At 45.7% G+C, this 13,709-nt stretch overlaps 1 protein-coding gene across 1 annotated transcript in view; it reads left to right on the forward strand.

Moving 5' to 3' along the window:
• Positions 1-2,111: 2,111 nt before the first annotated feature.
• Positions 2,112-13,709, forward strand: part of LOC139378810 (NHS-like 2) — a 137,964-nt gene continuing 126,366 nt past the window's right edge. Inside the window, exon 1 of the mRNA XM_071121328.1 lies at positions 2,112-2,512. Within this exon, the coding sequence (XP_070977429.1) occupies positions 2,236-2,512 (277 nt within the window). The 5' untranslated portion in view covers positions 2,112-2,235. The remainder of the gene's footprint in view (positions 2,513-13,709) is intronic.

Genomic DNA, 13,709 nt, shown 5'->3' on the forward strand with positions numbered 1-13,709 from the left:
CCCATTCTGTCCGGCAGTGAAGTCTGCTCAAAACCAAAGTGAAGTAGGTTAGCGTGTGGAGTAATAAGTAGGATTCTGTGTGCAAAAGTGATTGCTTTGGGGGGAAAAACGCTTTATCTGCCTACCCAATGGAAATCATATTGGAAATTCAAACATCTATTTTATATTTCTGAACTATGGATCATGCTGCCTTGTTGACAACATAACCGGAGCGGCGCAGATTGTTGTTCGTTTTCGGCAGAGCGCTCCTCCCTCACTGGCTTCAGCTGGTCACGTGACGGGCCACAGGCTGGTTCAACCCGGGCCATCTTAATAGAATGCTGCCAACGGACACAATCATGGAAGGAGGGAGAGAGAGAGAGGGGGTGGAGGAAAGAAAGGAGGGGAGGAGTTGGTGACAGATGTTTCCAATCAATTGCTTCCATCATGTGATGGACGGATGAACGGACTGTGTGTGTGTAACTCAAATCAGCAGCCACGAAAAACATCCCCCCGATAAGATTAGTGTACATGACATGGTGCTGTATCAGTTAGCCTACCTTCTCTTTCCAAGAACGATCTCTTTCCCTCTCCACCTCTCTCACTCTCTTACCTACCTCTCTCTCTCTCTCTCCACCTCTTTACCTCTCTCTCTCTTCCTCTTTCTCCCTCCTTTTTTCTGAGTCATCTCTATCTCCCTCCCCACCCCCGTTCCTCCCTCTCTCTCTCTCTCCCCACCCCTTTCCTCGCGCTCTCTCCCCCCCTTTCCCCTCTCTCTCTCTCTCCCCCCCTTTCCTCGCTCTCTCTCTCTCTCCCTCTCCCTCTCTCCCTCAATCCCTTCTAACCAAGACACAGACAGACTGCACTAGTGGGCCAAGTCCATGGTTGGGTGGGGTGGCTATGGCTGTGGGAGGCTGGGACTGGGGGGGGGGGGTGTTGAGGGGGACCAGATGTGCTCCTTTAGTATAGGAGGGGTGTGTTCACAGTTGACATGGAGAGGAAAAGGGAGTAGAGAATTGAGAGTTGGCGTTGAGAGAAAGCGTGTTGGTCAGAGCGAGAGAGGGGAGAGAAAGAGAGGGGAGGAGGGGGGTGACATAGAGAGAAAGGTTCTCTCCGTGGACAGTTGCTGCAGTGTGTGCCCTAAACATGGGTGTATTATTTCCAACTTCTCTCTGTGCTTGTCCAACTACAGTTGTGAAAACTCCCCTCTGCCCCATCCTGCTTATTATTCTGTCACACAGAGAGAGAGAGAGAGAGAGAGAGAGAGTCAGAGAGAGTCCGAGAGAGCGAGAGAGTCAGAGACTCAGAGAGAGTCAAAGAGAGAGAGAGTCAGAGAGAGACAGTCAGAGAGTCAGAGAGAGAAATAGTCAGAGGGAGAGAGGGGGAGCGAAAAGGAGAGTTGGAGAGAGAGAGTCAGAGAGAGGGGGAACGAAAAGCAGAGAGAGTTGGAGCGAGAGAGTCACAGAGAGAGGGAGCGAAAAGGAGAGAGAGTCAGATTGAGAGAGACTGGGGTTATATTGGTCTTTGGGTCAGTATTTTCCCTGAATAGGGACAAGTGTGTGTTCATGCATGTCTGTGGACAGAAATGTGATAAGAATGACAAGATGGTGAAACAGCATCCTCAGAGCAACAAAAAAGTGGTCCAATGCAGGTCACGTGGCAAGATAGATAGATAGGATGCCTCTCTTTATAATCGGCCCAAGTTAAAATGGAATAAAACATGTTTCTAGAATCACAGGAGGCTGGTGAGGGGAGGATGGCTCATAATAGTGAATAGAATGGTATCAAACACATGGTAACCATGATGTGTTTGATACTATTCCATGCACTTTGTTCCAGCCATTACTATGAGCCCATCCTCCCAAATTAAGGTGCCACCAGCCACTTGTGCCAGTCAAATAGGCTAACCTACAAGTTCCAGAGTATCTGTGCAAAGTGCAAGTTGGGGTGAAGTCTTGACCGATGTCTTCAGAACAGAACAAAACAGAGGGGTTGAGGTTTGATTCCTCCTCCTCCCCGCAGCAGGTTTCGCTTTGGGAAGACCAGAGACAAGCCTATTGCCAGCCAGCCTACTGTTGCGCCGATGCGGAGAGCACCGCGCGGTGGACAGTCAATCGCAATGCAAAATATGAACGCACTGTAGGCTTCTACGGTTCTTCTTCAACAACAACAACATAGTTTTCCGCACGGAGAGCACGCTTCCTTACTGCTATAGGAGGATTTTTTTCCGGTTGGGTTTGCGCGTTTGGAGTGAAAATGCCCTTCTGCAAGCGCACAATAGTTCCCAAGGATGTCTGTAAAAACGACGCGAAGAGGCAAACTGCGATTTTCGGGGACTTGGTGGACGTTTGCGGGTTCACTCTATGTTCGGTGCTCCGACAGCTCTCGGATTTATCCCGGCACTCCGTCAGCATCTTGGAAGAGCTCGAGGGCGAGCTCGTGTCTATCTGTCACCGGTCGGGCACGCTCGAGGGCAAAGTGATCCGTTTACAGCGACACATCGCTGCGCTCGCCAGTAAGCCACCGCCAAAGAGTAAGAAAAAGCACACTGTATAATTTTCTATGCAACTCACTTGTGTGGTGTGGTCCGTGTGAGACTTGCAACTCACTGAGGTCAACTTGAAGTTGAATGTGTGGGAGAGGTATTCAAAATCGACAGTTCGAGGTAACTTGGGGTGGGAGAATAGAGGAATGTCAATTTATTGTGAAAAGGTGGATCACGTCAATGCGTGCGTTCCTTATGGCTGCTTATGACCTACCATTCTGCAGATTTCAATGGCTGTTTGCAAAGTAGGCCTTAGGACTAGTGCGTTGTGAACAACATTAGCGTGAGCAACAATGTGGAATTGGCGGTTCGCCTTTAAAATAAAAGTTCCCAATTGAAACGGATGCAAACGGATAAAAATTGTGGAATCATGTCACAATTGAGAAGGTAGAGAAGGTTGGAGTGTTATTATATAAATGAAACAAAGGACAATCAGCACATTTTACACAAAAAGTAAAAATCAGTGTAAATCGCAGTGTGGCTGTATAGACTTCAGAAATGCAACGGGGGTATGTTTGTTGCATTGTACAGCCTTACCTATGGATATTTGGGTCCATGAAATAGGGTATCTGCTTACTCCGTGACATCCACAGATTACAATTCTAAAGAGTTTACACAAATATTAGCCTCATAGTTCTTATTACGGGACTCTGAAACCACTGTGAAATGAGCAACATTGAACTCACCAGTCAACCTATGTGTATTGAACATTCATATTGCAATATCCATGAATGGATTTATCAGCCTACTCAGTGACAACCACAGAACACAGCTATGTAGAGTGTACACAAGTGTTAGCGTCATAGTCCTTATTGAAGGAATTGAAATGAATATACCGCTTGTTGTGTTGAATATCAGTGTGAAAGACAAAACACCTTAAAAACATTTATTTGCTTACCCTGTTTGCTTCAAATGAAATGAAATGAAATGCCTTTCCGTACTAGACTTCAGTTGAAAAGTCAACTCTTTCAAAGACTAATGTAAACAATGATTGACTGGCATAAAGATCATCCCAAGGCCTGCGTGTACTTGTGCCAAAATATGCATACACACACTAAACGGTAAAAAAATATATATATGTTTGAAGCAAAATAGTGTTTTTTTTAGACAGAACTGCAAACTTCAAGGAGTAGACCAGGCCATTCAAGGAGTTGGTCTGATGGTGCCCGCTGATGTCATCGTACTCCCCCTTGCCTCCCCCTTGTCCCACTGAATTTTGTGGCGATTTCCCACAGTTAAAGAGCTTCGATGCTAATGTTTGTGTAAGCTCTTTAGAATTGTAATCTGTGTGTGTCACTGAGTAGGCTAATACTCCATTTCATGGACCCAAGAGCCATAGGTAAGGATGTACATTGAAATAGAAGTATGCCATCAATGCAATTCTGAAGTCTATCATATTTTGTTTAACATTATCTAGTCCAATTGTGGCCTGATTCCACTATTTTCATCCGTTTGCATCAGTTTCAATAGGGGACTTTTATTATGAAGTCGAATCGCCGATTCCACTGTTCTTGATCACACTAATGTTGTTCCCTCCTTCCTTGACGGTACTTGTATTTTTAACCATCTACTCCAATTCCATTCATGTTACAAAACAGCATTGACTTTGTTTGTAAAGATATGGATAGAAAAGGTATGGATGTAAAGGTGTGGATAGAGTATCCCAGTATCCCACAATGTTATGTCCCAGTAAAAACGGGCTACTTTGTCGCCAACTCACTGGAGCGCGACACACGCTACATGCCTAGTTACGAACATCGAGTGCATGATTACAGATTTAGATTTCACACCGGATAATGATGTCTTCGAAAACGTGACAAGGACAGAGTCACTGATAGACGGTACGCTGATTCAAATAGAGAGAGGCGTACGCGTATGTTTGGAGGCGAGGTGAAGATGAACACGAGATAAAGCGTCCCAAATGCCACTCCACGGGCCCAGGTCAAAAGTAGTGCACTATGGGGAATAGGTTGACATTTGGGATGAAACGCTTTGCAGCTGTTCTGCCCGGAAGTTGAGAAACATGTTTTTGTCTCTGCCCTCTTGGCTTGAGGACAACCAAACCAAAGTGAGGTGACAGGCAGCTCCTAGAGACTAGAGAGACAGAACACATTGTCCAGAACATGACAAAATATTTCCTGTGAGAAATATATTGGAAGTTCAACAGCTCTCTCTAGAAACGACCCGTTTGAATGTTATGCGGTTGTAATGACATGACACAACAATGAACATGACACGATAAAGGAAAAAAAAATGTTGTTTCCTGTGAGAAAGCCATTGTAAGTTCAGCAGCCCTCAGTTGGAGAGTGGAACCTCAGTAATGATGGAGTCTGAGAGAAACTCAGGCTACAGTTTTTATGTGATGCTTCCGGTTGTAATAACAGTACTACCACAGTTCAGAAGTACCATGGCAAATCAATGGCGGCACACTTATGACTCACTTAGTTGTTATGTCAGTTGTTATGGCAGACAAACGTTGTGCTGAAGACCCAAATTTGCAACATTGACTGGAGGTCTGCAACATACTTTTGTGTATGTAGTGTCTGTGGGCACCCCTTCAAATGAGTGGATTCAGCTATTTCAGCCACACCGTTGCTGATGGGTGTATAAAACCGAGCACACAGCCATGCAATCCCCATATACAAACATTGGCAGTAGAATGGCCTTAATGAAGAGCTCAGTGACTTTCAACGTGGCACTGTCATAGGAGACCACCTTTCCAACAAGTCAGTTCATCAAATTTCGGCCCTACTAGAGCTGCCCCGGTCAACTGTAAGTGCTGTTATTGTGAAGTGGAAACGTCTAGGAACAACAGCGACTCAGTCGCTAAGTTGTAGGCCACACAAGCTCACAGAACACATGACACGCAAAAATTGTCTGACCTCGGTTGTGAAACTCACTACTGAGTTCCAAACTGCAGCTGGAAGCAACGTCAGCCCAATAACCGTTCGTTGGCAGCTCCAGGAAATGGGTTTCCATGGCCGAGCAGCTGCACACAAGCCTAAGAACGTCATGTACAATGCCAAGCGTCAGCTGCAGTGGTGTAAAGCTCGCTCCATTAGACTCTGGAGCAGTGGAAATGCATTCTCTGGAGTGATGAATCACGCTTCACTATTTGGCAGTCCGACAGACAAATCTGGGTTTGGCGGATGCCAGGAGAACACAACCTGCCCGAATGCATAGTGCCAACTTTAAAGTTTGGTGGAGGAGGAATAATGGTCTGGTGCTGTTTTTCATGGTCCGGGCTAGGCCTCTTAGTTCCAGTGAAGGTAAGTCTTAACACTGCAGCATACAATGACACGATTCTGTGCTTTTGTGGCAACAGTTTGGGGAAGGCCCTTTCCTGTTTCAGCATGACACTGTCCCTGTGCACAAAAAGCTAGGTCCATACAGAAATGGTTTGTCGAGATCGGTGCGGAAGACCTTGACTGGCCTGCACAGAGCCCTGACATCAACCCCATCGAGCACCTTTGGGATGAATTAGAACGCAGACTGCGAGCCAGACCTAATCGCCCAACATCAGTTCCCGACCTCACTAATGCTCGTGGCTGAATGGAAGCAAGTCCCTGTAGCAATGTTCCAACGTCTAGTGGAACGTCTTCCCAGAAGAGTGGAAGCTGTTAATTAAAGCAGCAAAGGGGGGGGGGGGACCAAGTCCATAATAATGCCCATGATTTTGGAATGAGATGTTTGACGAGCAGGTGTCCACATATTTTTGGTCATGTAGTGTACATTGAAGAATCTTAAGGGGCATTCCCATTGAAAAGGACCCATGAAGGGCCTCCCGGGTGGCGCAGTGGTTAAGGGAGCTGTACTGCAGCGCCAGCTGTGCCATCAGAGTCCCTGGGTTCGCGCCCAGGCTCTGTCGTAACCGGCCGCGACCGGGAGGTCCGTGGGGCGACGCACAATTGGCCTAGCGTCGTCCGGGTTAGGGAGGGTTTGGTCAGTAGGGATGTCCTTGTCTCATCGCGCACCAGCGACTCCTGTGGCGGGCTGGGCGCAGTGCGCGCTAACCAAGGTTGCCAGGTGCACGGTGTAGCCTCCGACACATTGGTGCGGCTGGCTTCCGGGTTGGATGCGCGCTGTGTTATGAAGCAGTGCGGCTGGTTGGGTTGTGTATCGGAGGACGCATGACTTTCAACCTTCGTCTCTCCCGAGCCCGTACGGGAGTTGTAGCGATGAGACAAGATAGTAGCTACTACAACAATTGGATACCACGAAATTGGGGAGAAAAAGGGGTAAAAATTTAAAAAATAATGATAATAGGACCCATGAGCACCAACATGTGAAGTTCATAGGAGCATGTACAACTGTCATGTCAAATGAAAGCTAAGATGCTATGTATTTGGGAAATGAAGGCATAGATACATTTTTCAACCATTTTCAAAACTAGGCATATGTAAAGGCTTTGATTTCTGGATAAACAGATAGAAAAGGGGTCTTAGAAAACATTACCAGAAAAAGTATTAAAAAGTATTAGACATACACTTCTATTTAGTTTAGGAGAAATTGCTTACCTTTCTGTAAGTTTAAGAAATATTGCCTTGTGCCTTGTAATTCAGTTACCAAAATCCCACATATCTTTAAGATATTTCCTAAATTCTCTCCCTCATGAGGTAATGGTAGATCTATCAAATAGTTATAGTTATTTTACTGATATCAATTTTGTTTATGAATTGTTGAGTGATTAAAACTCATAATTCCGTAACAAAATTGGTAACGGAATTACCCAAAAATCAGTAACGGAATAACTGCAACTGAATTGGCTACAATGGGAAATGATAATTGTCACAAACCACAGTTACCGTCCGCTGGCATACTGTTATGTTCAGCTCAAACATTTTTCCGTTGTCTTTCTGTCATCTGGTGGTCAAACCAAGTGTTAAAAACAGTCTTATGTCAGAACAACTACCTACCTCTCTTATTCCCTATCTCTCTGTCTGGTTCTCACTCTCTAGTTTAATGTCACCTCTCCCAGCTCTTACTGACACCTACCCATGAGCCCCCTCTCTTTCCATTTACTGTAACCAGCCTCCTCACCCACGGAGCACCGACCGACACCGGACGTCCACGCACGTTGAAAAGTAGTTGACATTTGGTCAGTCCACCCTGGACTTAATGTTAACGTCCACAGACGGACCGAATTGGACCAAATCTGAACCTTTGATAGACGTTTGTTTGACAAATTTGGATAGTACAGTAAAGAATAATATATTACAGTAGAGTACAGTATATTGTAATATACAGTACTGAACTATACTCTTCTTTACTGTACTGAATTATACTGTACTATACAGTACTCTACTGTACTCTACTGCACTCTACTCTCTCCTACTCTGCTCTGCTGTGCTGTATTGTATTGTACTGCACTGTACTGTGCTTTGCTGAGCTGCGTTGTGATGTCCAAACTTGTGAAACATGAGGAGAAGTACATTCATATCCATAATTATGCATTTCTGTGGAGTACAGATCAGGGACCAATGATGTAATAACGTTACCGGGTGTAAATCCACTTAACTTATTGCAGTTCAATAACCAAAATATATTTTTTCAAACTCAAGGGTGCCATGTCATAGCTGACACCCTATTCTTTCTGCAGATATCTTCGAATCTTAAGACAGAGCAGATACTTAACAGAGTTTTTGGAAAGCGTGGTCGCATAAAAATCGGAGGAAGATTTTAACGTAATTCCGTGATCAAAGTTTGCATCTGCACAGTTTTTCCACTAAAATTGTTTTTATAAATGTTTTAGTGGAAATTGTTAGAAGTAGTCCTTGTGTGTTTTGTTAAACTTTGAAATCACTGGTTTTTGTTTGGCATACATTGTAAAGTCAGCGCGTAATTCTGTTATGGTGGAATTGCCCTTAAAGCTACATGGCATGATGTCACTAGATCTCCATGGAGATAAAACCATGTATTATAGCCTGTCTATGGTTAGGGTATCTCTTCCTTCATGCTGTTATTGCTCACAACAGTAAAACAGTCCTACACACAATTCACTCAGGTTTTTGGGGGGCTTAGTTTTTTTCTGTAGTGAATGTTTTACCAAATGCGTGTGAGCCCTACTATTGTCAATGTTTTGCATATATGCCTAGAAACTGCTCAGTCCACTGTCTTACACTGAGCATAGAGTGAGAGAGGAAGGAGGGAGAGAGCAGAGAGAGAAGGGGGAGAGGAGGGAGAGAGTAGCAGTTTCCTTTATCAGTTTCCTTTTCCTTATCTTAGTAGTTCCCTGCTCTGTCGCTCTTTGACCTCAGTGTGTTTGTGCTGTGTTTTATCCCTGGAAGCTGTCAGTCAGTCGTCAATTGTGATAGTGTGAACCAAAGAGCTTGTCCTTCCTGTGGAATTCTCAGACCACTCTCTCTCTCTCTTTATCTTCTCTCTCTAGAGCAGAAAGTCAGAGTGAGTTTAAGTCAGGAGACCCAGGCAGACCCTTTAGTGGAGCTAAGAACTAACCCACCCTGATCTCCCTCTCCTCCCTCTATCCTCTTCTTCTCTCCCTCTCCCCTCCCTGTTTTCTTTCAGGGAGAAGACCCACCTTTGTGTTCTGCCCCCTCTCTGTTGTCCTCTTCTCCTCCTCCTCTGTCTTTCCCAGAAATTCCCAACCAGGCAGGACCTGGAACCTCAGAGAGTAATCCTCTGCCTCTCTGTGATTATTTGGATGGTCAGATAGAATGGTGATCAGATCAACCTACCTGTGTCTCTGTTCTGTGTGGTCCCAATGAGTCAGTGTTGGAAACAGCAGCAGCAGCTCGCTAACTACCGTGAAGACCTGGCCAAACATAGCCATGTTGCTTTTGGAGGCTTCGGAATGTTTTTTTTTTCTTCTCTCTTGATGATTTAATGGGAGCCTTTTTGGGTTGCTGTCTCATTGTGAAGTGTAATTTGGCACTCAATGGACTTATGATTCTTAAAGAGAGAAAGGAGGATTGTGGGTGTAGTAGAGAGGGGGCGTTGGGGGGTAAGGAGAGAGAGAAAGGGGGAGATGGGATGGGGAAGAGTGAGATAGGGGATACAGGGTGAGATGGGGAATAGAAAGAAAGCGAGGGAGGGAGAATTTGAGTGTTTGAGGTTCGAGAGGGGAGAAAGGAGAGGAAGAAAGATGGAGAGAGGGAGTGTTGGGATAGAGAGAGAGGGAAAAGGAAAAGGATAAAGAGAGCGGGAGTGAGTGTAGGAGGGGAATCATGAGGGGGAGATAAATTCAGGTGAAAAACGCAGAAGAAAAACTATGAACAACTTCCTGTCTTGGCTGCAAGCCTTTTCTCTCTAGCTACGTAACTTCAACTTTCCTCTTTCTTTTAAATCATGTTATTTTCCCCCCTCTGTTGCACTTTGAGGCTCGGCCCGTTGCCCTGGCGACAGTCCAGCTGTGGACAACGCCAAAACAAAGCCAGAGCAAGTGTCCTGTGGAGCAAACTTCTGCCAGAGTTCCCGCGTGGGTGTCTCTCTGTCTCTCTGTTTCTGTTCTACAGTACACTGTTCTGTGTTCTGTTTTCACCAGATACTGTTGCGCGAGACACACGCACACACACACACACACACACACACACACACACACACACACACACACACACACACACACACACACACACACACACACACACACACACACACACACACACACACACTGAGCTTGCTTGTTGCAATAATCTTACTCACAAAGATCAGGTAGAAAAGGAGCCGAAAGGAGAGCAGGAAAGCAATTTGTCAGCCTGTGTGAAAAGCAGCTGTGCAATAAGTTGGAAGTGTTGCTGACTGTCATCCTAATGCTTCCCTAGAGCCAGTCTCTGCTGGGTGTGCGTGTTCGTGCGCGCGTGCATCCCATCCCATTCCCATGGAAAGATATTCATGTCTGAGAATACAACAGAAAGAGAAGCAGGACGCAACCAAGGCTGCATCCTAAATATGGCACCCTATTTCCTACTATCTACCCTGGTAAAAAAAATAGTGCACTGTGTAAGGAGTAGGGTGCCATTTGGGTCGAAAAAAATACTTAGGATCGAATGGAATTAGAGCTCATTGTGAGGTCAGCAGTTCCCTGGAGTAGGAGGGAGGAGACAATTTACAAATTCCTTGGGAGGAGAGGGGAAGGGGTGAGGAGGGAGAGAGGGAGGGGGGAGATCAGAGGGAAGGGGAGGAGAGGAGAGGATTCCAAAGAAATTCAATTTACATTTCAATGGTGATTCATCATCAGATTGTAGCTAAGGGTGTGTCTGAAATGGATTCATATTCCTTATGAATTGCATTCAACTGAAATAGTTGTAAATGAGAACTTAACATACCTGGCACACCTGGTCAAATATAGAAATTGAATGAACGAATGGTTGAGCGAAAGAGAGGAAGAATGAGAGAAAGCCTGTTCTGTTATGTTCCCGTGTGTGTAATGGTGTACTGTAGGCTGGGCTACATGTGCTGAACAGCACTGGAGTTTCCGGACAGTTGAGCTGTTGGCCCCAAACTCATCTCTCTGGGCCGATCTTCTCAGGCAGGAAACCAGCAGCCATGCAGCTCTTGAGGACTGCAGTTATCCTCTATGCACCTATCCTCTGTTATTCTCTGTTATTCTCTTTTAGCTGTCCCCCAGTCCACCAGTTCACTGTAGCGCTGCTTACTTCTCCTCCACTCCTCCACTCGTTTCTGCTTACACTGCACAGGGCATCTGTACACTCTGTTTATTCTACCATCAGAGCTCAGATTCCTATCGAATGCAGAGAGAAAGGGAGAGAGAGAGACACTCACAGATAAGATAGAAGTCAGAAAGAGAGAGGGGGGAGTGGAGAGGGAGAGAGAGAGAACGAGGGAGAGAGGAGGGGGCTCACTTCCGTTTGGTCTTGCAGGGTTGGTTTCCAGAGATAGACAGACTGTAATCATTAAAGGGATACTTCGGGATTTTGGCAACGAGGCCCTTTAACCACTTTCCCAGAGTCAGATGAACTCCTGGATATAATTGTTGTGTCTCTGTGTCCAGTCTGAAGGAAGTTAGAGGTGGTTTTGCGAGCCAATGCTAAGTGGCGCATGCTAGCAGATACCCATAGACTTCCAGTCATTGTGCTAACGCTAGTTAGCAATTGCGCTTCAACTTCCTTCAAACTGCATGCAGAGGCATTGCCAAAATCCCAAAGTATCCCTTTAGCATGTAACTGTCCCAACATTCCATCCTACAGTAAACAAGCATGTGACAAATGCAAATCATTCTCTCTTTTTCTCTCCAAAGGTACACGTTTATTATTAATATCATGAATTTGGCATGCTATTTCTAGTGCTAATGCTAGCTACTTCTAAACTTCCAAAGATCCAATCGACGATGGACAAATGATGGTATACATAGCTTCACGTTGAAATTACGGTGTCCTTTGGGCAACATAAACCCAACCTCACTCTGAAGTTACTTTCACATGCAGCCTGTGTAAGAGAAGTGTGTTGCTTTCAACTCGTCGACGTCATTCAGGTAGTCTACGCAAAAGGAGTACGGAAGCTGATCAACGTCTAAAGGTGTTGACGCGACAGCTCCGCTGAATCGAACACATCTGGATGGTAGACCTGTTCTCACTTTTTCCTCTCTTCTCGTCTTTTAGATCTGCGACTCCTCACATTATCAACAGATTGTCGATAAAATGTTCAAAAACCTCTAAAGCAAACCTTGCGTGTGTGTGTGTGTGCGCATGTGTGTGTGTGTGTGTGTGTGTGTGTGTGTGTGTGTGTGTGTGTGTGTGTGTGTGTGTGTGTGTGTGTGTGTGTGTGTGTGTGTGTGTGTGTGTGTGTGTGTGTGTGTGTGTGTGAGAGAGAGAGAGAGGTCTGAGAATGATGCATTTGCCTCATGCTTGTTCACTGTAAGATGGAATGTTTGGACAGACACATGCTAAAGGGACACTTTGGGATTTTGGCAATGCCTCTGCGTGCAGTTTGAAGGAAGTTGAAGCGCAATCGCTAACTAGCGTTAGCACAATGACTGGAAGTCTATGGGTATCTGCTGTGATGTAGTTTGGGGGCAGGCTAAATCCGACTTACTGACACTGAACTCCCATTGCTCGCCCTCGTTGCCTCTCCTCCTGCCTCCTCACTCCGGTTTCCATGGAGATGGATACAATGGTTATAGAGATGGATTATGGTGTATTGTGGGAGCGCCCATAGGAAGTTAGTACTCCTGACCTCCCAAAGGGACTGACTACATCCCCCATGCTGCTCGGCTGCTCTTCCTCTCCTTCCTCCTCATCCTAGTTGTCCTCCTTTCACTCTTTGTCTATCCCCTCCTCCACTTGCTCTTCCCACTCCTCCTGTTCTCCTCCTGTTCTCCTCCGATCCTCCCATCCCCATCTTCTCTCCTCTCCCCTACTTTTTCTTCTCCTTTTCTTCCTTCCTTTCTCCTCTGTCTATGGTAATAGTGGTGTATTTTATGGGAATATGGTTTCATTTTAGACTCTTTTGAAGGACAGAGCTGTATCTATGGTATTTCTCTCTAACACCCTCTTGTTTGTGGTGAGGCGTTTCTATCGATATTTGGCGGCGAATGGACCATTCTAATTGGACAATGGCCTGATGTCAAGATCCACAAACTGGCCTGGGCTCTGAGGTGCCGTAATGGTGGACCGATCACTTCCAGATGGAGGAAGAGAGAAAGGGAACAGATACAATTCATTACGAGAAACATAGGAAGTGGCTCAAAATCCAAATTGTTGTCTAGGTTTCTACTTGTTTTTTTAATTGTTCTAATTTTTAAAAAAATTCTGCTTTAAATACAGAGAGATAAAATGAAATGACTCACAGAAATGAAAGTAAAAAGGAGACAAGGAAAGGACGGTAGGAAAGGATGCTATTTTAGTGTATTGGGACGTAGCCCATGCCTCAGAGTAAGCTGCTGGGCACTGTGGGAAAAACTAAAGTATGTGTTGGCAGCAGGGGCAGGTTGTTGTGATGAGGGGATTGTGTGGGTGGGTGTGTGTGTCGGCAGGGGGCTATACGCTAGGACACAATAACAGAACAAACAGTTCTGCCACCCGCTGCATGCATGCTGGCGCTTTGATGAGCTCTGTGTGTCTGTGTGTGTGTGTTCGGTGCCCTGCCCCTCCCCTGCCCTCCCCTGCCAAGTTTAAGTTTGGCAGGTGCGTGACTCTGAAGTGTGCAGGCGTGGTGTTAGTAAACATAGGGTATGTGTGTATCAGAGTATGTGTCTATATGCCTGTGTGTG

This window comes from Oncorhynchus clarkii, chromosome 21 (genome assembly GCF_045791955.1).
Source record: "Oncorhynchus clarkii lewisi isolate Uvic-CL-2024 chromosome 21, UVic_Ocla_1.0, whole genome shotgun sequence".
NCBI lineage: Eukaryota > Metazoa > Chordata > Actinopteri > Salmoniformes > Salmonidae > Oncorhynchus > Oncorhynchus clarkii.